Consider the following 23,143-nt stretch of genomic DNA (forward strand, 5'->3'; position numbering starts at 1 on the left):
TCGCCCCAGATGGACGTCACCCCCCCACCCCTCCCCGCTCCCCATCCCCAGCACACACACCATCGCCCCAGATGGACGTCACACACCCACCCCCAGCTCCCCACCCCTCTCCGCTCCCCACCCCCAGCACACACACCATCGCCCCAGATGGACGTCACACCCCCCCCCACCCCCAGCTCCCCACCCCTCCCCGCTCCCCACCCCCAGCACACACACCATCGCCCCGGATGGACGTCACACCCCCCCCACCCCCAGCTCCCCACCCCTCCCCGCTCCCCACCTCCAGCACACACACCATCGCCCCGGATTGACGTCACACCCCTCACCCCCAGCTCCCCACCCCTCACCCCCAGCTCCCCACCTCCAGCACACACACCATCGCCCAGGATGGACATCACACCCCCCACCCCTCCCCGCTCCCCACCCCCAGCACACACACCATCGCCCCAGATGGACATCACATCCCCCACCCCCAGCACACACACCATCGCCCCGGATGGACGTCACACCCCCCACCCCCAGCTCCCCACCCCCAGCACACACACCATCGCCCCGGATGGACATCACACCCCCCACCCCTCCCCGCTCCCCACCCCCAGCACACACACCATCGCCCCGGATGGACGTCACACCCCTCACCCCCAGCTCCCCACCCCTCCCCGCTCCCCATCGCCCCGGATGGACGTCACCCCCCCCACCCCCAGCTCCCCACCCCTCCCCGCTCACCAACGCCCCGGATGGACGTCACACCCCCCCCACCCCCAGCTCCCCACCTCTCCCCGCTCACCATCGCCCCGGATGGACGTCACACCCCCCACCCCCAGCACCCCACCCCTCCCAGCTCCCCACCCCCAGCACACACACCATCACCCCAGATGGACATCACACCCCCCACCCCTCCCCGCTCCCCACCCCCAGCACACACCATCGCCCCGGATGGACGTCACCCCCCCCACCCACAGCTCCCCACCCCTCCCCGCTCCCCATCGCCCCGGATGGACGTCACACCCCCCCACCCCCAGCTCCCCACCCCTCCCCGCTCAACATCGCCCCGGATGGACGTCACACCCCCCACCCCCAGCTCCCCACCCCTCCCCGCTCCCCACCCCCAGCACACACACCATCGCCCCGGATGGACGTCACACCCCCCACCCCTCCCCGCTCCCCACCCCCAGCACACACACCATCGCCCCGGATGGACATCACACCCCTCACCCCCAGCTCCCCACCCCTCCCCGCTCCCCATCGCCCCGGATGGACATCACACCCCCCACCCCCAGCTCCCCACCCCTCCCCGGTCCCCATCCCCAGCACACACACCATTGCCCCGGATGGACGTCACACCCCCCACCCCCAGCTCCCCACCCCTCCCCGCTCCCCATCCCCAGCACACACACCATCGCCCCGGATGGACGTCACACCCCCCACCCCCAGCTCCCCACCCCAGCACACACACCACCCCCAGCACACACACCATCGCCCCGGATGGACATCACACCCCTCACGCCCAGCTCCCCACCCCTCCCCGCTCCCCATCGCCCCGGATGGACATCACACCCCCCACCCCCAGCTCCCCACCCCTCCCCGCTCCCCATCCCCAGCACACACACCATTGCCCCGGATGGACGTCACACCCCCCACCCCCAGCTCCCCACCCCTCCCCGCTCCCCATCGCCCCGGATGGACATCACACCCCCCTCACCCCCAGCTCCCCACCCCTCCCCGCTCCCCATCGCCCCGGATGGACATCACACCCCCCACCCCCAGCTTCCCACCCCAGCACACACACCATCGCCCCGGATGGACGTCACACCCCCCACCCCCAGCTCCCCACCCCTCCCCGCTCACCTGCAGCTCGCTGACCCAGGAGCAGTGCCAGTAGGAGAGACCCACCCACTTGGCGAAGAACTGGCGCTCGGGACGGCCCTCCAGGGGCTTGGGCGGGGGGGCGTCGGGGTCCGAGTCCAGGGGCCGGGGCACGGGCGTGGGGGGCGGGGGCTCGCCCCACTTCCAGTGGAGGATGCGTTGGACCTTCCCCTTCATCTGCGGGCACTGGGGGGGGGACGGGGGGGAGAGAGGGGGAGGGGGGGAGAGGGAGACAGGGGAGGGAGGGACAGAGGGAGGGAGGGTGGGAGGGACAGAGGGAGGGAGGGAGAGAGAGACAGCGAGGGAGGGGGAGAGAGGGAGAGAGAGGGGGAGGGGAGAGGGAGAGAGAGAAAGAGAGGGAGGGAGGGAGGGACGGAGGGAGGGTTGGAGAGAGAGAGGGGAGGGAGAGAGAGAGAGGGAGGGAGAGAGAGAGAGGGAGGGAGGGAGGGAGGGATTGAGAGAGAGGGAGGGAGGGAGGGACGGACGGAGAGGGAGGGACGGAGGGAGAGGGAGGGAGAGAGAGAGACAGAGGGAGAGAGGGAGGGAGGGTTGGAGAGAGACAGGTGGATAGAGATCGAGAGGTGTCAGACCAGATTGTCCTGCGGAGACTCGCTCCCTCCCTCCCCATTCTGCCCCCCCTCCCCCTCCATCCAGTGGGGACGGAGCAGCCAACCTCTCTCCCGTCTTTCCGGCACACTTCCCTCCCCCCCCTCCGCAGTCCACCCACTCCATCTCCTCCCCCTCTCCCCTCCGCACGTCCCTCGTTCCTCCCCTCCCCCCTCCGCCACTCACCAGGCATCGCGGACACAGCCACTCGCCGTTGGGGATCTCGGGCAGGGGCGGGTTCAGGCAGTGGATATGGTAGGACGAGGGGCAGGCGTCGCAGCAGAGCAGCTCCCCGCCGTCCTTGCAGACGCGGCAGAACTCCATGTGGTCATCCTCCTCCTCCTCGTCCTCGGGGCCCGCCTCCCGCTCCTCCTCCAGCTCGCCCTCGCCCTCTGCCTCCGAGTTCTCCTCCTTCGCCTCCCACTGCACGCCCTCCTTCTCCTGCAGGCGAGGAGAGAGATCGCCGGTTCATATCTCAGCGCCACGATAGTCTATTAATTCCCTGTCGATCTACGTCGCTCTTCCCTCCCCCTCCCACTTCCTATCTTGGCCGTCGTCCGCTTTCGACCGCTCTCTCGCGCCGACGAAGCGCTGAACCCCTCCCCTTATCGTCAGAGCACATCTCAACGATGCATCTCGGACATCCGTCTTTCCCAGATAGTCATGAAAGCCAGTGAAAACCATGCGGGGTGGGGGGACGGGGAGGGGAGGAGGAAAAAGACGTCGATCCCTCCTCCTCCTCGTCCTCCCGAAAGGAAAAGAGACGAGAACACCCCTGGACCGCACCCACCTTCGCACGGAAACCAGCAGGTCACCCACGAGAATACACCGGTACAGCAGGACACGTTGGCGCGAGCCACTGGGCCCTAAGTGATCAGCTCCATCTCCCCGCCGGCGTGCCCGCGAGTCAACACCCTCCTTCGCGGCCGTCGGTCAACGCCTGACGGAGCCAGAACTGAACTGTGCTGTCAACCTGTCATCAGGGGTCCTAGACTGCCCCACTACAGGAAACATCCTCCCCACATCCACTCTATCTGTGTCCTCTGGTCCTAGACTCCCCCACTACAGGAAACATCCTCTCCACATCCACTCTATCTGTGTCCTCTGGTCCTAGACTCCCCCCACTACAGGAAACATCCTCTCCACATCCACTCTATCTGTGTCCTCTGGTCCTAGACTCCCCCACTACAGGAAACATCCTCTCCACATCCACTCCATCTGTGTCCTCTGGCCCTAGACTCCACCACAATAGGAAACATCCTCCCCACATCCACTCTATCTGTGTCCTTTGGTCCTAGACTCCCCCACTACAGGAAACATCCTCTCCACATCCACTCTGTCTGTGTCCTCTGGTCCTAGTCTCCCCCCACTACAGGAAACATCCTCTCCACATCCTCTCTATCTGTGTCCTGTGGTCCGAGACTCCCCCCAATACAGAAACTATGAAAATATTATGCCACGTCGAAGGACGGGGAGATGGAGGGGGAGGTGGGGGGTGGTGGGAGGCAGGACGGATTTGAGGGCGGGGAGGGGCAGACTCACGCAGTGGGGGCAGCTCCACTTGCCCTCGGGGGCCCTCTCCATCTCGGGGTCAAGGCAGACCATGTGGTAGGCCCGGGGGCAGGTGTCGCACAGGATGATCTCGCCCCCCTGCTGGCAGACCTCGCAGTAGTCCTGGTGGTCCGTCTCGTAGCCATCTCCCTCCTCGTCCCCTGGGCGGGTGGGGTGGGAGAGAGAGAGAGAGAGGTCACACCTGGGGCAGCCGGCCCTCCCCTTTGACCTCCGCCCCCCCCGCGTCGACCTCTGACCTCGGAAATGACCCCAACCCCGCTGACCCTGGCAACGACCCCTCCGACCTCGGCAATGACCCCCGACCCCGACGACGCACCTCGCTTCTTGTTCTTCAGTCCCCGCCCCCTCTTGCGGCAGCGGCTGGCCCGGCCGGTCGAGCCGTCCGAGGGCACCGAGAAGCTGTTGATGCTGGCGTCATCCAGGTCCGAGTCCACGTCCAGGTCGTTGTCCTCGCTCTGCGGGAGGGGAGGGCGTGAGGGTGGGGCCGCCAGTCCGTCAATCCCCCTCGTATCTCAGCGCCACGCCCAGGACGTGGAACGGGTCGAGCGGACGGGCGGGCGGGCGGGAGAGCGGGCCGCCACTCGAACGGTCGAAGACTGCAGCTCGGTGGGGGGCGGGGGGACAGGGGGAGGGGGGGTGGGGACTTGCGCGCCAGTCGCCAGGGGCTGGGTCGGCAGGCGCGGGAAGGATCGGATTCCAGAGCGGGGAGGTTAGGCTGCAATTGTACAGGGTACTGGCGAGGCCGCGCCTGGAGTACTGCGTGCGGTTCTGGTCTCCTGACTCGAGGGAGGAGATACCGGCTTTGGAGAGAGAGACTGAGAGACACCGGTCAGTGTACAGATCTCCCCGTCAGAGAGAGGGACTGAGAGACACCGGTCAGTGTACAGATCTCCCACTGAGAGAGAGGGACTGAGAGACACCGGTCAGTGTACAGATCTCCCCCTGAGAGAGAGGGACTGAGAGACACCGGTCAGTGTACAGATCTCCACCTGAGAGAGAGAGACTGCGAGACACCGGTCAGTGTACAGATTTCCCCCTGAGAGAGAGGGACTGAGAGACACCGGTCAGCGCACAGATCTCCCCCTGAGAGAGAGGGACTGAGAGACACCGGTCAGTGTACAGATCTCCCCCTGAGAGAGAGGGACTGAGAGACACCGGTCAGGGTACAGATCTCCCCCTGAGAGAGAGAGGGACTGAGAGACACCGGTCAGTGTACAGATCTCCCCGTCAGAGAGAGGGACAGAGAGACACCGGTCAGTGTACAGATCTCCCCCTGAGAGAGAGGGACAGAGAGACACCGGTCAGTGTACAGATCTCCCCCTGAGAGAGAGGGTCTGAGAGACACCGGTCAGTGTACAAATCTCCCCCTGAGAGAGAGGGACTGAGAGACACCGGTCAGTGTCCAGATCTCCCCCTGAGAGAGAGGGACTGAGAGACACCGGTCAGTGTACAGATCTCCCCCTGAGAGAGAGGGACTGAGAGACACTGGTCAGTGCACAGATCTCCCCCTGAGAGAGAGGGACTGAGAGACACCGGTCAGTGTACAGATCTCCCCCTGAGAGAGAGAGGGACTGAGAGACACCGGTCAGTGTACAGATCTCCCCCTGAGAGAGAGGGACAGAGAGACACCGGTCAGTGTACAGATCTTCCCCTGAGAGAGAGGGACTGAGAGACACCGGTCAGTGTACAGATCTCCCCCTGAGAGAGAGAGGGACTGAGAGACACCGGTCAGTGTACAGATCTCCTCCTGAGAGAGAGGGACAGAGAGACACCTGTTGTACCTGCAAGCCAACTTTTTTGCGATTCATGCACAAGCACTCCCAAGTCCCTCTGCACAACAGCAGGCTGCAATCTTTCGCCATTTAAATAATCATCTTCTCTTCTGTTATTCCTCCCAAAGTGGATAATCTGGCATTGACCAACGTTGTATTCCATCTGCCAGACCTGGGCCCACTCACTTAACCCATCCATGTCCCAATGGGGGAAGATTGCAACGCGCTGCTGGGCAGAGGGACTTGGGCGTGAATTGCCAAAGGTTGGTTTTGCGGATGCAGGAACGCAAAAGGGACGTTCGCCTTCATTGCTAGAGGGATTGAATTCGAGAGCGGGGAGGTCATGCTGCAATTGTACAGGGTACTGGTGAGGCCGGGCCTGGAGTACTGTGTGCAGGTCTGCTCTCCTGACTCGAGGGAGGAGATACTGGGTTTGGAGGCAGTGCAGAGGAGCTTCACCGGGTTGATTCCAGAGATGATTAAGAGGGTTAGACCATGAGGAGAGATCGAGTCGCCTGGGACTGCACTCGCTGGAATTCGGAAGGACGAGAGGAGATCTTATCGGAACTGATAAAATTATGAGAGGGGTAGATAAGGTCGAGGCAGGAAAGTCGTTTCCATGGGCAGGTGTGACGAGAACTTGGGGAACACAGCCTCGAGATTCGGGGGAGAAGATTTGGGACGAAGATGAGGAGGAACTGCTTTTCCCGGAGAGTGGTGAATCTGTGGAATTCTCAGCCCCGTGAAACAGTGGAGGCTACCTCAGTAAATATATTTAAGACAAGGTTGGGTAGGTTTTTGCACAGGAGGGTAATTAAAGATAGCACTCAAGTTACAGAGAAAGGTTGAACAAGTTGGGTCTTTATTCTTTGGAGCGTAGAAGGTTGAGGGGGGACTTGATAGAGGTATTTAAAATTATGAGGGGGATAGATAGAGTTGACGTGGGTAGGCTTTTTACATGGAGACTGAGGGAGATTCAAACAAGAGGGCATGAGTTGAGAGTTAAAGGGCAAAAGTTTAGGGGTAACACGAGGGGGGAACTTCTTTACTCAGAGAGTGGTAGCTGTGTGGAACGAGAAGTGGCTGAGGCAGGTTCGATGTTGTCGTTTGAAGTTAAATTGGACAGATATATGGACAGGAAAGGAACGGAGGGTTATGGGCTGAGTGCAGGTCGGTGGGACTAGGTGAGAGTAAGAGTCCGACACAGACTAGAAGGGCCGAGATGGCCTGTTTCCGTGCTGTAATTGTTGTATGGTTATACGTTATATGGAATTAAGGGCTGTGGGAAAAAGGCAGGGAGGTGGAGATGAGTCTACGGTCAGATCATCCGTGATCTTATTGAATCGCGGAGCACGCTTGATTTCTTATAAACCTTGACCTCTTTACTATTTGACGATTTTCAAAGAGGTGCCCTCCCCTCCACTATCGGAGACAACCCCTCCACACCCACTCCCATCGGGGGCTTTCGACATCTGACAGTTTTTAAAATGAGATATCGCCTCCCCCCACCCCCCCCCGCCAACCCTTTCTAAACTCCTCCCTCACTCTTCCCAGACACCCCAAGCAGAACGAGGAAGCCCCTGGAAGCAGGCTCCATCTGTCCTCATTCCAGACGCCGGGCCCTTCGAAGTCACCCACCCACCCAGGGGCTCCCGCGGGAGTTCTGCTCAGAGCGGGCCGGGGTGTTGGATTTGGGGAAATGAGGTCGGGGGCAGGAATTCCAGAGGGAATGGCGATGCCCTGGGGAGAGTGTGGTAGACCCCAAAGGCGTAGGAGCAGAATTAGGCCATTCAGCCCATCGAGTCTGCTCCGCCATTCCATCACGGCTGATTTACTATCCCTCTCAACCCCGCTCTCCTGCCCTTCTCCCCGTAACCTTTGACACCCCGACCAATCACGAACCCTCCATTATGTCCTGTCTAAGTTTAGAGGAGTTGGACGTTCGAAACACCCTTTAAATTTGGAGAAACCTGGCGACCTTTTATCCCGTATTTTCAAATGGTTTGATTGGTCGCTCTTACCCAGTTACTTTTTCGAAATTTTGGATCTGATCGGAAAGGTTCTCTTATCTTCTTGCTTTTACTCTCAGTATGGGCTGCCCAGTCCCCTTTTTTTTTTAAATCTTACTATCTCTTACTAGCTCTTCTTTCAGTAGGTCCTGACGAAGGGCCTCGGCCCGAAACGTCGACTGCACCTCTTCCTAGAGATGCTGCCTGGCCTGCTGCGTTCACCAGCAACTTTGATGTGTGTTGCTTGAATTTCCAGCATCTGCAGAATTCCTGTTGTTCTCTACAGCAGGAATGTCTTTCCTCAGATTAGGGGACCAAAATTGCGCACAATACTCCAGGTGTGGTCTCACCGAGGCCTTGTACAACTGCAGTAGTACCTCCCTGCTCCTGTACTCGAATCCTCTCGCTATAAATGCCAGCATACCATTGGCCTTTTTCACCCCCTGCTGTACCTGCATGCCCACTTTCAATGACTGGTGTATAATGACACCCAGGTCTCGTTGCACCTCCCCTTTTCCTAATCGGCCACCATTCAGATAATAATCTGTTTTCCTATTTTTGCCACCAAAGTGGATAACTTCACATTTATCCACATTAAATTGCATCTGCCATGAGTTTGCCCACTCACCCAACCTATCCAAGTCAACCTGCATCCTCTTAGCATCCTCCTCACAGCTAACACTTTCACCCAGCTTCGTGTCATCCGCAAACTTGGAGATGCTGCATTTAATTCCCTCATCCAAGTCATTAATATATATTGTAAACAACTGGGGTCCCAGCACTGAGCCTTGCGGTATTCCTCGTGTTTGCCCTTTAATCCCTCCTCCTTTTTTTTAAATGAAATGATAACAGGAGAATTGATTATCTTATTTTTTGTTATGCACTATTAGATCAATAATCCCTGATAATGTTTCTTTTACCTGTTATACATATTGTTAGGAATTTCACACACTCACCCACCCTCCGTCAAGAGAAACTCCTCCTCATCTCTGTTCCAAGTGAACCAGCTCCGCAGCCTCTCCGATACTTGCACGTTCTGACTTCGATGGGTGGCGGGGGGGGGGGGCCAAACTGCTCAGCCGTTCAAGTTTGGTTCCCTGACCCCAGGGAAGGTGGGGTGGGGTTGGGCCCAGGGCGGATTTGACCAGGGGGTGGGGACACTCACCGACGATCGCTTCCGCTTGCTCCCGAAGGCCCCGAGTTTGATCTTCAGCGGGGCCACCTTCTTGCCTTTGGGCCTCTTCTTGAGATCGGACCCCAGGGTCTTGGGGCTCTTCGTCTTCTTCCGGGCGTTGGGACCTGGGGGACGGGGAGGGAGTGAGGAGGGGGAGGGGGAGGGGGGGAGGGAGAGGAGGGGGAGGGGGGAGGGAGAGAAGGGGGAGAGAGAGAAGGGTGGAGGGAGAGAAGGGGAGGGAGAGAAGGGGGAGGGAGAGAAGGGGGGAGGGAGAGAAGGGGGGAGGGAGAGAAGGGGGGAGGGAGAGAAGGGGAGGGAGAGAGGGGAGAGGAGAGAGAGGGGGAGGGAGAGAAGGGGGAGGGAGAGAGGGGGAGGGAGAGAGGGGGAGGGAGAGAAGGGGGAGGGAGAGAAGGGGGAGGGAGAGAAGGGGGAGGGAGAGAAGGGGGAGGGAGAGAAGGGGAGGGAGAGAAGGGGAGGGGAGAAGGAGGGGGGAGGGAGAGAAGGGGGAGGGAGAGAAGGGGGAGGGGAGAGAAGGGGGAGGGAGAGAAGGGGGAGGGAGAGAAGGGGGAGGGAGAGAAGGGGGAGGGAGAGAAGGGGGAGGGAGAGAAGGGGGAGGGAGAGAAGGGGGAGGGAGAGAAGGGGGAGGGAGAGAAGGGGGAGGGAGAGAAGGGGGAGGGAGAGAAGGGGGGAGGGAGAGAAGGGGGAGGGAGAGAAGGGGGAGGGAGAGAAGGGGGGGGAGGGGAGGGGGGAGGGAGAGAAGGGGGGAGGGAGAGAAGGGTGGAGGGAGAGAAGGGTGAGGGAGAGAGGGGGGGGAGGGAGAGAAGGGTGGAGGGAGAGAAGGGTGGAGGGAGAGAAGGGTGGAGGGAGAGAAGGGTGGAGGGAGAGAAGGGTGGAGGGAGAGAAGGGTGGAGGGAGAGAAGGGGGAGGGAGAGAAGGGGGGAGGGAGAGAAGGGGGGAGGGAGAGAAGGGGGGAGGGAGAGAAGGGGGGAGGGAGAGAAGGGGGAGGGAGAGAAGGGGGGAGGGAGAGAAGGGGTGGAGGGAGAGAAGGGGTGGAGGGAGAGAAGGGGTGGAGGGAGAGAAGGGGTGGAGGGAGAGAAGGGGTGGAGGGAGAGAAGGGGTGAGGGAGAGAAGGAAGGGGTGAGGGAGAGAAGGTGGAGGGAGAGAAGGGGGGAGGGAGAGAGGGGGAGGGAGAGAAGGAGGGAGGGAGAGAAGGGTGGAGGGAGAGAAGGGGGAGGGAGAGAAGGGGGGAGGGAGAGAAGGGGGAGGGAGAGAAGGGGGAGGGAGAGAGGGGGAGGGAGAGAGAGAGGGGGAGGGAGAGAGGGGGAGGGAGAGAAGGGGGGGAGGGAGAGAAGGGGGGAGGGAGAGAAGGGTGGAGGGAGAGAAGGGGGAGGGGGAGAGAAGGGGGGAGGGAGAGAGAGGGAGAGAGGGGGGAGGGAGAGAGGGGGAGGGAGAGAGGGGGAGGGAGAGAAGGGGGAGGGAGAGAAGGGGGAGGGAGAGAAGAGGGGGAGGGAGAGAAGGGGGGAGGGAGAGAAGGGGGAGGGAGAGAAGGGGGGAGGGAGAGAAGGGGGAGGGAGAGAAGGGGGGAGGGAGAGAAGGGGGGAGGGAGAGAAGGGGGGAGGGAGAGAAGGGGGAGGGGGAGAGAAGGGGGAGGGAGAGAAGGGGGAGGGAGAGAAGGGGGGAGGGAGAGAAGGGGGGAGGGAGAGAAGGGGGGGGGGAGAGAAGGGGGAGGGAGAGAGGGGGAGGGGGAGAGGGGGGAGGGAGAGAGGGGGGAGGGAGAGAGGGGGGAGGGAGAGAGGGGGGAGGGAGAGAAGGGGGGAGGGAGAGAAGGGGGGAGGGAGAGAAGGGGGGAGGGAGAGAGAGGGGGAGGGAGAGAAGGGGGAGGGAGAGAGGGGGAGGGAGAGGGGGGGAGGGAGAGAAGGGGGAGGGAGAGAAGGGGGGAGGGAGAGAAGGGGGAGGGAGAGAGAGGGGGAGGGAGAGAGGGGGAGGGAGAGAGGGGGAGGGAGAGAAGGGGGAGGGAGAGAGGGGGAGGGAGAGAAGGGGGAGGGAGAGAAGGGGGAGGGAGAGAAGGGGGGAGGGAGAGAGAGGGGGGAGGGAGAGAGGGGGGGAGGGAGAGAGGGGGAGGGAGAGAAGGGGGAGGGAGAGAAGGGGGAAGGAGAGAAGGGGGGAGGGAGAGGAGGGGGAGGGAGGGAGAGAAGGGTGGAGGGAGAGAGGGGGTGGAGGGAGAGAGGGGGGGAGGGAGAGAAGGGGGAGGGAGAGAAGGGGGGAGGGAGAGAAGGGGGAGGGAGAGAAGGGGGGGGGAGAGAAGGAGGGGGGAGAGAGGGGGGAGGGAGAGAAGGGGGGGAGGAGAGAAGGGGGGAGGGAGAGAAGGGGGAGGGAGAGAAGGGGGAGGGGAGAAAGGGGGAGGGAGAGAGGGGGAGGGGAGAGAGGGGGGAGGGAGAGAAAGGGGGAGGGAGGGAGGGAGGGAGAGAAGGGGGAGGGAGAGAAGGGGGGAGGGAGAGAGGGGAGGGAGAGAGGGGGAGGGAGAGAGGGGGAGGGAGAGAAGGGGGAGGGAGAGAAGGGGGAGGGAGAGAAGGGGGGAGGGAGAGAAGGGGGGAGGGAGAGAAGGGGGAGGGAGAGAAGGGGGGAGGGAGAGAAGGGGTGGAGGGAGAGAAGGGGGGAGGGAGAGAAGGGGTGGAGGGAGAGAAGGGGGGAGGGAGAGAAGGGGGGAGGGAGAGAAGGGGGGAGGGAGAGAAGGGTGGAGGGAGAGAAGGGGGGAGGGAGAGAGGGGGAGGGAGAGAAGGGGGAGGGAGAGAAGGGGGAGGGAGAGAGGGGGAGGGAGAGAAGGGGGGGAGGGGGGAGAGAGAGGGTGGAGGGAGAGAAGGGGTGGAGGGAGAGAAGGGTGGAGGGAGAGAGGGGGGAGGGAGAGAAGGGGGAGGGAGAGAGGGGGAGGGAGAGAAGGGGGAGGGAGAGAAGGGGGAGGGAGAGAAGGGGGAGGGAGAGAAGGGGGAGGGGAGAGAAGGGGGAGGGAGAGAAGGGGGAGGGAGAGAAGGGGGGAGGGAGAGAAGGGGTGGAGGGAGAGAAGGGGTGGAGGGAGAGAAGGGGGGAGGGAGAGAGGGGGGAGGGAGAGAAGGGGAGGGAGAGAGGGGGAGGGAGAGAAGGGGGAGGGAGAGAAGGGGGAGGGAGAGAAGGGGGGAGGGAGAGAAGGGGGAGGGAGGGGGGAAGAGGGGGAGGGAGAGAAGGGGAGGGGAGAGAGGGGGAGGAGAGAAGGGGGAGGGAGAGAAGGGGGGAGGGAGAGAAGGGGGGAGGGAGAGAAGGGGGGAGGGAGAGAAGGGGAGGGAGAGAGGGAGAGAAGGGGGAGGGGGAGGGAGAGAAGGGGGGAGGGAGAGAAGGGGTGGAGGGAGAGAAGGGGGAGGGAGAGAAGGGGGGAGGGAGAGAAGGGGGGAGGGAGAGAAGGGGTGGAGGGAGAGAAGGGGTGGAGGGAGAGAAGGGGGGAGGGAGAGAAGGGGGGAGGGAGAGAAGGGGGGAGGGAGAGAAGGGGGGAGGGAGAGAAGGGGGGAGGGAGAGAAGGGGGGAGGGAGAGAAGGGGGGAGGGAGAGAAGGGGTGGAGGGAGGAGAGGGGGGAGGGAGAGAAGGGAGGGAGGAGGGAGAGAAGGGGGAGGGAGAGAGGGGGAGGGAGGAGGGAGGGAGAGAGGGGAGGGAGAGAAGGGGGAGGGGGAAGGGGAGGGAGGGGGAGGGGGGAGGGAGAGAGGGGGAGGGAGAGAAGGGGGGAGGGAGAGAAGGGGGAGGGAGAGAGGGGGAGGGAGAGAAGGGGGGAGGGAGAGAAGGGGAGGGAGAGAAGGGGGAGGGAGAGAAGGGGGAGGGAGAGAAGGGGGGAGGAGAGAGGGAGGAGGAGGGGGAGGGGAGAGGGGGAGGGAGAGAAGGGGGGAGGGGAGAGAGGGAGAGGGGGGAGGGAGAGAAGGGGGGAGGGAGAGAAGGGGGAGGGAGAGAAGGGGGAGGGAGAGAAGGGGGGAGGGAGAGAAGGGGGAGAAGGGGGAGGAGGGAGAGGGGGGAGAGAAGGGGGGAGGGAGAGAAGGGGGAGGGAGAGAAGGGGGAGGGAGAGAAGGGGGAGGGGGAGGGGGAGGGAGAGAAGGGGGAGGGAGAGAAGGGGGAGGGAGAGAAGGGGGAGGGAGAGAAGGGGGAGGGAGAGAGGGGGAGGGAGAGAGGGGGGAGGGAGAGAGGGGGAGGGAGAGAAGGGGGAGGGAGGAGAGAAGGGGGAGGGAGAGAAGGGGGAGGGAGAGAAGGGGGGAGGGAGAGAAGAGGGGGAGGGGGGAGGGAGAGAAGGGGGGAGGGAGAGAAGGGGGGAGGGAGAGAAGGGGGGAGGGAGAGAAGGGGGGAGGGAGAGAAGAGGGGGAGGGGAGGGAGAAGGGGGGAGGGAGAGAAGGGGGAGGGAGAGAAGGGGAGGGAGGGAGAGAAGGGGGAGGGAGAGAAGGGGGAGGGAGAGAAGGGGGGAGGGAGAGAGGGGGAGGGAGAGAAGGGGGAGGGAGAGAGGGGGAGGGAGAGAAGGGGGAGGGAGAGAAGGGGGAGGGAGAGAAGGGGGAGGGAGAGAAGGGGGAGGGAGAGAGGGGGAGGGAGAGAGGGGAGGGAGAGAAGGGGGGAGGGAGAGAAGGGGGAGGGAGAGAAGGGGGGAGGGAGAGAAGGGGGAGGGAGGAGGGGAGAGAAGGGGGAGGGAGAGAAGGGGGAGGGAGAGAAGGGGGAGGGAGAGAAGGGGGGAGGGAGAGAGAGGGGGAGGGAGAGAAGGGGGAGGGAGAGAAGGGGGGAGGGAGAAGGGGGGAGGGAGAGAAGGGGGGAGGGAGAGAGAGGGAGAGAAGGGGGGAGGGAGAGAAGGGGGAGGGAGAGAAGGGGGAGGGAGAGAAGGGGGAGGGGAGAGAGGGGGAGGGAGAGAAGGGGGAGGGAGAGAAGGGGGAGGGAGAGAAGGGGTGGAGGGAGAGAAGGGGGAGGGAGAGAAGGGGGGGGAGAGAAGGGGGAGGGAGAGAGGGGAGGGGGAGGGAGAGAAGGGGGAGGGAGAGAAGGGGGAGGGAGAGAAGGGGGGGAGGAGGGGGGAGAGAGGGAGAGGGGAGGGAGGGGAGAAGGGGGAGGGGAGAAGGGGAGGGAAGGGGGGAGGGAGAGAAGGGGGAGGGAGAGAGGGGAAGAGGGGGAGGGAGAGAAGGGGGAGGGAGAGAAGGGGGAGGGAGAGAAGGGGGGAGGGAGAGAAGGGGGAGGGAGAGAAGGGGGAGGGAGAGAGGGGGAGGGAGAGAGGGGGAGGGAGAGAAGGGGGGAGGGAGAGAAGGGGGAGGGAGAGAAGGGGGGAGAGGAGAGAAGGGGGGAGGGAGAGAAGGGGGGAGGGAGAGAAGGGGGAGGGAGAGAAGGGGGAGGGAGAGAAGGGGGAGGGAGAGAAGGGAGGGAGAGAGGGGAGGGAGAGAAGGGGGAGGGAGAGAAGGGGGAGGGAGAGAAGGGGGAGGGAGAGAGGGAGAGAGGGGGAGGGAGAGAGGGAGGGGGGGAGGGAGAGAAGGGGGAGGGAGAGAAGGGGGGGGAGGGAGAGAAGGGGGAGGGAGAGGGGGGAGGGAGAGAGAGGGAGAGAAGGGGGAGGGAGGAAGGGGGAGGGAGAAGGGGGAGGGAGAGAGAGAAGGGGGAGGGAGAGAAGGGGGAGGGAGAGAGGGGGAGGAGAGGGTGGAGGGAGAGAGGGAGGGGAGAGAGGGAGGGAGAGAAGGGGGGAGGGAGAGAAGGGGGGAGGGAGAGAGGGGGAGGAGAGAGAAGGGGGAGGGAGAGAAGGGGGAGGGAGAGAAGGGGGAGGGAGAGAAGGGGGGAGGGAGAGAGGGGGGAGGGAGAGAGGGGGAGGGAGAGAAGGGGGGAGGGAGAGAAGGGGGGAGGGAGAGAAGGGGTGGAGGGGAGAGAAGGGGGGAGGGAGAGAAGGGGGGAGGGAGAGAAGGGGGGAGGGAGAGAAGGGGGGAGGGAGAGAAGGGGGGAGGGAGAGAAGGGGTGGAGGGAGAGAAGGGGTGGAGGGAGAGAAGGGTGGAGGGAGAGAAGGGGTGGAGGGAGAGAAGGGGTGGAGGGAGAGAGAAGGGGGAGGGAGAGAAGGGGGAGGGAGAGAAGGGGGAGGGAGAGAAGGGGGAGGGAGAGAAGGGGGAGGGAGAGAAGGGGGAGGGAGAGAAGGGGGAGGGAGAGAAGGGGTGGAGGGAGAGAAGGGGTGGAGGGAGAGAAGGGGGAGGGAGAGAGAGGGGGAGGGAGAGAAGGGGGAGGGAGAGAAGGGGGAGGGAGAGAAGGGGGAGGGAGAGAAGGGGGAGGGAGAGAAGGGGGAGGGAGAGAAGGGGGAGGGAGAGAAGGGGGAGGGAGAGAAGGGGGAGAGAGAGAGGGGGGGAGGGAGAGAAGGGGGGAGGGAGAGAAGGGGGAGGGAGAGAAGGGGGGAGGGAGAGAAGGGGGGAGGGAGAGAAGGGGTGGAGGGAGAGAAGGGGGAGGGAGAGAAGGGGGGAGGGAGAGAAGGGGTTGAGGGAGAGAAGGGGTGGAGGGAGAGAAGGGGTGGAGGGAGAGAAGGGGGAGGGAGAGAAGGGGGAGGGAGAGAAGGGGGAGGGAGAGAAGGGGGAGGGAGAGAAGGGGGGAGGGAGAGAAGGGGGGAGGGAGAGAAGGGGGGAGGGAGAGAAGGGTGGAGGGAGAGAAGGGGTGGAGGGAGAGAAGGGGTGGAGGGAGAGAAGGGGTGGAGGGAGAGAAGGGGGAGGGAGAGAAGGGGGAGGGAGAGAAGGGGGAGGGAGAGAAGGGGGGAGAGAGGGGAGAGAGGGGAGGGAGAGAAGGGGGAGGGAGAGAAGGGGGAGGGAGAGAAGCGGTTGAGGGAGAGAAGGGGTGGAGGGAGAGAAGGGGTGGGGGGAGAGAAGGGGGAGGGAGAGAGGGGGAAGGGAGAGATGGGGGGAGGGAGAGAAGGGGGGAGGGGGAGAGGGAAGAAGGGGGAGGGAGAGAAGGGGGGAGGGAGAGAAGGGGGGAGGGAGAGAAGGGGGAGGGAGAGAAGGGGGAGGGAGAGAAGGGGGAGGGAGAGAAGGGGGAGGGAGAGAAGGGGGAGGGAGAGAAGGGGGAGGGAGAGAAGGGGGAGGGAGAGAAGGGGGGAGGGAGAGAAGGGGGGAGGGAGAGAAGGGGGAGGGAGAGAAGGGGGAGGGAGAGAAGGGGGAGGGAGAGAGGGGGAGGGAGAGAAGGGGGAGGGAGAGAAGGGGGAGGGAGAGAAGGGGGAGGGAGAGAAGGGGGAGGGAGAGAGGGGGAGGGAGAGAGGGGGGAGGGAGAGAGGGGGAGGGAGAGGGGGAGGGAGAGGGGGGAGGGAGAGAAGGGGGAGGGAGAGAAGGGTGGAGGGAGAGAAGGGTGGAGGGAGAGAAGGGTGGAGGGAGAGAAGGGGGAGGGAGAGAAGGGGGAGGGAGAGAAGGGGGAGGGGGAGAAGGGGGAGGGAGAGAAGGGTGGAGGGAGAGAAGGGTGGAGGGAGAGAAGGGTGGAGGGAGAGAAGGGGGGAGGGAGAGAAGGGGGAGGGAGAGAGGGGGGAGGGAGAGAGGGGGGAGGGAGAGAAGGGGGAGGGAGAGAAGGGTGGAGGGAGAGAAGGTGGAGGGAGAGAAGGGGGAGGGAGAGAAGGGGGGAGGGAGAGAAGGGGGAGGGAGAGAAGGGAGAGGGAGAGAAGGGGGAGGGAGAGAGGGGGAGGGAGAGAAGGGGGAGGGAGAGAAGGGTGGAGGGAGAGAAGGGTGGAGGGAGAGAAGGGGGAGGGAGAGAAGGGGGAGGGAGAGAAGGGGGAGGGAGAGAAGGGGGAGGGAGGGAGAGAGGGGGAGGGAGAGAGGGGGGAGGGAGAGAGAGGGGGGAGGGAGAGAAGGGTGGAGGGAGAGAAGGGTGGAGGGAGAGAAGGGTGGAGGGAGAGAAGGGTGGAGGGAGAGAAGGGGGAGGGAGAGAAGGGGGGAGGGAGAGAAGGGGGGAGGGAGAGAGGGGGGAGGGGAGAGGGGGAGGGAGAGAAGGGGGAGGGAGAGAAGGGGGAGGGAGAGAAGGGGGAGGGAGAGAAGGGGGAGGGAGAGAAGGGGGAGGGAGAGAGGGGGGAGGGAGAGAAGGGGGAGGGAGAGAGGGGGGAGGGAGAGAGGGGGGAGGGAGAGAAGGGGGGAGGGAGAGAAGGGTGGAGGGAGAGAAGGGTGGAGGGAGAGAAGGGGGAGGGAGAGAAGGGGGGAGGGCGAGAAGGGGGGAGGGAGAGAGGGGGGAGGGTGAGAGGGGGGAGGGAGAGAAGGGGGGAGGGAGAGAGGGGGAGGGAGAGAAGGGGGGAGGGAGAGAAGGGGGGAGGGAGAGAAGGGGGGAGGGAGAGGGGGGGGAGGGAGAGAAGGGGGGAGGGAGAGAGGGGGGAGGGAGAGAGGGGGGAGGGAGAGAAGGGGGGAGGGAGAGAAGGGGGGAGGGAGAGAAGGGGGGAGGGAGAGAGGGGGAGGGAGAGAAGGGGGAGGGAGAGAAGGGGGAGGGAGAGAAGGGGTGGAGGGAGAGAAGGGGGGAGGGAGAGAGGGGGGGAGGGAGAGAGGGGGGGAGGGAGAGAGGGGGGGAGGGAGAGAGGGGGAGGGAGAGAGGGGGGGAGGGAGAGAGGGGGGGAGGGAGAGAGGGGGGGAGGGAGAGAGGGGGGGAGGGAGAGAGGGGGGGAGGGAGAGAGGGGGGGAGGGAGAGAGGGGGGGAGGGAGAGAGGGGGTGGAGGGAGAGAAGGGGGGAGGGAGAGAAGGGGTGGAGGGAGTGTTTAGATAAGATCGAGTACAGGAGTCAGACACCTGCCCTCTCCCTCCACCATCCCCCCAATAGCCCTGTCTCCGGGAACCGAGGCCCAGGCTCCTGGGACACACACACACATCCCAAGGTTCCCCACCCCGGCAACAGAGCCATCAGCGCCTGGCAACAGGTGGCCGGGAACATAGCAACGGGGCGCCCTGGCGACCCCAGCGCCCCCGGCAACGGTGCCTCAAAATAGCTGCAAGCCCCTAGCGACAGGGCCTCCCTAGTGACGGCGCCCCGGCAACGGAACCCCCCACGGCCTAGCGATGGGGAGCAGGCCCTAGCAACAGGGCCTCCGGAGCCTAGCGACAGAACACCCCCCACCCCCACCCTCCACCACCCAGCAACGGGACCAGGACCCTAGCAACGCAATCCCCTGCCCCCGGCAACGGGGCCTACTGTAGCGGGGATCCACAACTCACCTTTGCCCTCCTTGGTCTTGGCCTTGCGGAGGGGGGCGTCGGCGGCGGGAGGGGTGGGGAGGATGGCGTCGGACGAGGCCACCATGCTCTCCACCACGGCGGCCACCGCGGCCGCAGCCGCCGCGGCCGAGGCCCCCGACTGCCCCTTGAAGGGGTTGTTTGTGCTGAACTCCCGCCACTTGGCCCCCAGCACCATCATCATCTTGGAGACGGCGATCTTGGGGTTCTTCTGGGCAATCAGCGGCCTGGGGTGGGGGGGGGGGACGAGTGACAGAGAGAAAGAGAGACACCGGTCACCTCAACCCTCCAATCCCCTCACTCAACAGATCTTCCCCTCTCGCCCCCTTGCTCAGCGACCATTGGCACCCCATTACCTCCCCTCTGATCCCTGAGGCCTCGTCATCCTCGCTGGGACCTTCCCGCGACCTTCGACCCCCCACCCCGCTCCACGGTGCTCCTCTTTGACCTCTGAGCCTGCAGGCTCAACCTATCCCATTGCTCAACAAACCCCCTACTGACCTCTGACCCTGCGCCATGACCTCCTCGAGCCCCCCCCCACCTTTGACCCCCAACTGAGCCATCGCCACCCCAGAAGCCCCTGGACCCTCGATTCCCCCACCTCTACCTCTGACCTCCGACCCTCAATGGCCACCGATCCAGGTTCTCTTCTGACCCCCTGACAACCCACCAGAAAGGACATCCATCACCCTCCCAGGCCTCAAAGACCTTCAGCTTCCACGAGAGGGTGTGCGTGGTAACGATCCTAAATTACGTCGTTTTGTTAATCGTGATTAATCAGTTAGAACGACAGACATTTCATTGGTCCCAAAGGGGTCCACAGGGAGACAGCCCCAGGAGAGCCAAAGGCAATTCAATATAGATAAGGCATTTTAGAAAGACACCCCAGAGTTGGCCTTCCAGTGAACGGGAGGGACTCTGGGGAGTGTTGTGGAACAGAGTGACCCAGGGGTACAGGGACACGGTTCCCTGAAAGTGGAGTCACGGGTAGACAGGGACCCCGGGGAGTGTTGTAGAACAGAGGGACCCAGGGGTACAGGGACACGGTTCCCTGAAAGTGGAGTCACGGGTAGACGGGGACCCCGGGGAATGTTGTGGATAACAGGGACCCAGGGGTACAGGGACACGGTTCCCTGAAAGTAGAGTCACAGGTAGACAGGGACCCTGGGGAGTGTTGTGGAACAGAGGGACCCCGGGGTACAGGGACACGGTTTCCTGAAAGTGGAGTCACGGGTAGATGGAGACCCTGGGGAGTGTTGTGGAACAGAGGGACCCAGGGGCACAGGTAGACAGGGACCCCGGGGAGTGTTGTGGAACAGAGGGACCCAGGGGTACAGGGACACGGTTCCCTGAAAGTGGGGTCACGGGTCGATGGGGACCCTGGGGAGTGTTGTGGAACAGAGGGACCCAGGGGTACAGGGACACGGTTCCCTGAAAGTGGGGTCACGGGTCGATGGGGACCCCGGGGAGTGTTGTGGAACAGAGGGACCCAGGGGTACAGGGACACGGTTCCCTGAAAGTGGGGTCACGGGCCGACGGGGACCCCGGGGAGTGTTGTGGAACAGAGGGACCCAGGGGTACAGGGACACGGTTCCCTGAAAGTAGAGTCACAGGTAGACAGGGACCCTGGGGAGTGTTGTGGAACAGAGGGACCCCGGGGTACAGGGACACGGTTTCCTGAAAGTGGAGTCATGGGTAGATGGAGACCCTGGGGAGTGTTGTGGAACAGAGGGACCCAGGGGTACAGGGACACGGTTCCCTGAAAGTGGAGTCACGGGTAGACGGGGACCCCGGGGAGTGTTGTGGAACAGAGGGACCCAGGGGCACAGGGACACGGTTCCCTGAAAGTGGAGTCACGGGTAGACGGGGACCCCGGGGAGTGTTGTGGAACAGAGGGACCCAGGGGTACGGGGGGGACACGGTTCCCTGAAAGTGGGGTCACGGGTAGACAGGGACCGTGGGGAGTGTTGTGGAACAGAGGGACTCAGGGGTACGGGGGACATGGTTCCCTGAAAGTGGAGTCACAGGTAGACGGGGACCATGGGGAGTGTTGTGGAACAGAGGGACCCAGGGGTACAGGGACACGGTTCCCTGAAAGTGGGGTCACGGGTAGACGGGGACCCCGGGGAGTGTTGTGGAACAGAGGGACCCAGGGGTACAGGGACACGGTTCCCTGAAAGTGGAGTCACAGGTAGACGGGGACCCTGGGGAGTGTTGTGGAACAGAGGGACTCAGGGGTACAGGTACACGGTTCCCTGAAAGTGGGGTCACGGGTAGACGGGGACCCTGGGGAGTGTTGTAGAACAGAGGGACCCAGGGGTACAGGGACACGGTTCACTGAAAGTGGGGTCACGGGTAGACGGGGACCCTGGGGAGTGTTGTAGAACAGAGGGACCCAGGGGTACAGGAACACGGTTCCCTGAAAGTGGAGTCACAGGTAGACGGGACGGTGAAGAAGGCGTTCGACACACTGGCCTTCATCAGTCAGGACACTGAGTACGGGAGTCGGGAGGTCACATCCCAGTTGTACGAGACGTCGGTGAGGCCGCGCTGGGAGTACGGTGCTCGGTTTCGGTCGCCCGGCTGCAGGAAAGATGCCGCTGACCACCAGGATGTTACCGGGACTCGAGGGACTGAGTTACGGAGAGGGGTCGGGCAGGTCGGGACTTTATTCCTTGGTGCGTGGGGGTGACCTTACAGAGGTGTGTAAAACCACGAGGGGTACAGATAGGGCGAACGTGCACAGACTTTTCCCCCCAGGGTTAGGGAATCGAGAACCAGAGGGCTCAGGGTTAAGGTGAGAGGGGTGAGAGATTGAACAGGGACCCGAGGGGCAACTTTTTCACCCAGAGGGTGGTCCGCCTGTGGAAGAGGCTGCCGGGGGAAGTGGTCGAGGCGGGTACTCACTGCGGGAGCGAGACTGAACACCAGCACCTCACGGTTCCCATGTTGAAATCTTCCACGTCAATTCTCCAAGCCCATTCTCCGGGACTGACAGGAGAGAGGGGCAGGGAGAGAGAGGGACAGAGACAGACAGGGACAGAGATGGAGGGAGAGGGAGAGAGACAGACACTCACCTGACAAACTGGCTGAAGGCCTTATAGTTGGTGAGGGTACGGTAATCGTCCTCGGAGAAAACGTGATCGATGTCCTGCATTCCCCAGTCCTCAAGCAGTTGAGCAGACGACTTGGGCTCCTACGACGGACAAAGGGCAGAGGTCAAGGGCTGAGGCAAAACGAGGAAAGAGAGGAAGGGGGTCGTGTGGAGGGGGACAACACGGAGGGGCCAGGGACAGGACATGTGAGGGAGCTGGATTAATCCCAGTGACACAGGACGCTGGGGGAGAGGGGTCACTGAGGGACGGTGTGAGGGAGCTGGGTTAACATCAGTGGGGACACAGTCAGTGACACAGGACGCTGGGGGAGAGGGGTCACTGAGGGACGGTGTGAGGGAGCTGGATTAACGTCAGTGACACAGGACGCTGGGGGAGAGGGGTCACTGAGGGACGGTGTGAGGGAGCTGGGTTAACATCAGTGGGGACACAGTCAGTGACACAGGACGCTGGGGGAGAGGGGTCACTGAGGGACGGTGTGAGGGAGCTGGGTTAACATCAGTGGGGACACAGTCAGTGACACAGGACGCTGGGGGAGAGGGGTCACTGAGGGACGGTGTGAGGGAGCTGGATTAACGTCAGTGACACAGGACGCTGGGGGAGAGGGGTCACTGAGGGACGGTGTGAGGGAGCTGGATTAACGTCAGTGACACAGGACGCTGGGGGAGAGGGGTCACTGAGGGACGGTGTGAGGGAGCTGGGTTAACGTCAGTGGGGACACAGTCAGTGACACAGGACGCTGGGGGAGAGGGGTCACTGAGGGACAGTGTGAGGGAGCTGGGTTAACGTCAGTGACACGGGACGCTGGGGGAGAGGGGTCACTGAGGGACGGTGTGAGGGAGCTGGATTAATGTCAGTGGGGATACAGTCAGTGACACAGGACGCTGGGGGAGAGGGGTCACTGAGGGACGGTGTGAGGGAGCTGGATTAACGTCAGTGACACAGGACGCTGGGGGAGAGGGGTCACTGAGGGACGGTGTGAGGGAGCTGGGTTAACATCAGTGGGGACACAGTCAGTGACACAGGACGCTGGGGGAGAGGGGTCACTGAGGGACGGTGTGAGGGAGCTGGGTTAACATCAGTGGGGACACAGTCAGTGACACAGGACGCTGGGGGAGAGGGGTCACTGAGGGACGGTGTGAGGGAGCTGGGTTAACGTCAGTGGGGACACAGTCAGTGACACAGGACGCTGGGGGAGAGGGGTCACTGAGGGACAGTGTGAGGGAGCTGGGTTAACGTCAGTGACACGGGACGCTGGGGGAGAGGGGTCACTGAGGGACGGTGTGAGGGAGCTGGATTAATGTCAGTGGGGATACAGTCAGTGACACAGGACGCTGGGGGAGAGGGGACACTGAGGGACGGTGTGAGGGAGCTGGGTTAACGTCAGTGGGGATACAGTCAGTGACACAGGACGCTGGGGGAGAGGGGTCACTGAGGGACAGTGTGAGGGAGCTGGGTTAACGTCAGTGGGGGATACAGTCAGTGACACAGGACGCTGGGGGAGAGGGGTCACTGAGGGACGGTGTGAGGGAGCTGGGTTAACGTCAGTGACACGGGACGCTGGGGGAGAGGGGTCACTGAGGGACGGTGTGAGGGAGCTGGATTAACGTCAGTGGGGATACAGTCAGTGACACAGGACGCTGGGGGAGAGGGGTCACTGAGGGACGGTGTGAGGGAGCTGGGTTAACGTCAGTGGGGGATACAGTCAGTGACACAGGACGCTGGGGGAGAGGGGTCACTGAGGGACGGTGTGAGGGAGCTGGGTTAACGTCAGTGACACAGGACGCTGGGCGTGAGGGGTCACTGAGGGACGGTGTGAGGGAGCTGGATTAACGTCAGTGGGGATACA

At 63.4% G+C, this 23,143-nt stretch overlaps 1 protein-coding gene across 2 annotated transcripts in view; it reads right to left on the bottom strand.

Annotated features, from left to right (window-relative positions):
* The window catches only part of LOC134342154 (chromodomain-helicase-DNA-binding protein 4-like), a 153,065-nt gene that overhangs the window by 111,756 nt on the left and 18,166 nt on the right, over window positions 1–23,143 (bottom strand). For both annotated transcript variants that reach the window (XM_063040129.1, XM_063040128.1), the window contains exons 3-9: window positions 21,259–21,377; window positions 18,164–18,408; window positions 8,991–9,124; window positions 4,361–4,499; window positions 4,015–4,184; window positions 2,659–2,913; window positions 1,849–2,052 (exon numbers count right to left, since the gene is read on the bottom strand). In XM_063040129.1, the coding sequence (XP_062896199.1) occupies window positions 1,849–2,052; window positions 2,659–2,913; window positions 4,015–4,184; window positions 4,361–4,499; window positions 8,991–9,124; window positions 18,164–18,408; window positions 21,259–21,377 (1,266 nt within the window). The remainder of the gene's footprint in view (window positions 1–1,848; window positions 2,053–2,658; window positions 2,914–4,014; window positions 4,185–4,360; window positions 4,500–8,990; window positions 9,125–18,163; window positions 18,409–21,258; window positions 21,378–23,143) is intronic.

The sequence above is a fragment of the Mobula hypostoma genome, unplaced genomic scaffold, assembly GCF_963921235.1.
Source record: "Mobula hypostoma unplaced genomic scaffold, sMobHyp1.1 scaffold_143, whole genome shotgun sequence".
NCBI classification, from domain to species: domain Eukaryota; kingdom Metazoa; phylum Chordata; class Chondrichthyes; order Myliobatiformes; family Myliobatidae; genus Mobula; species Mobula hypostoma.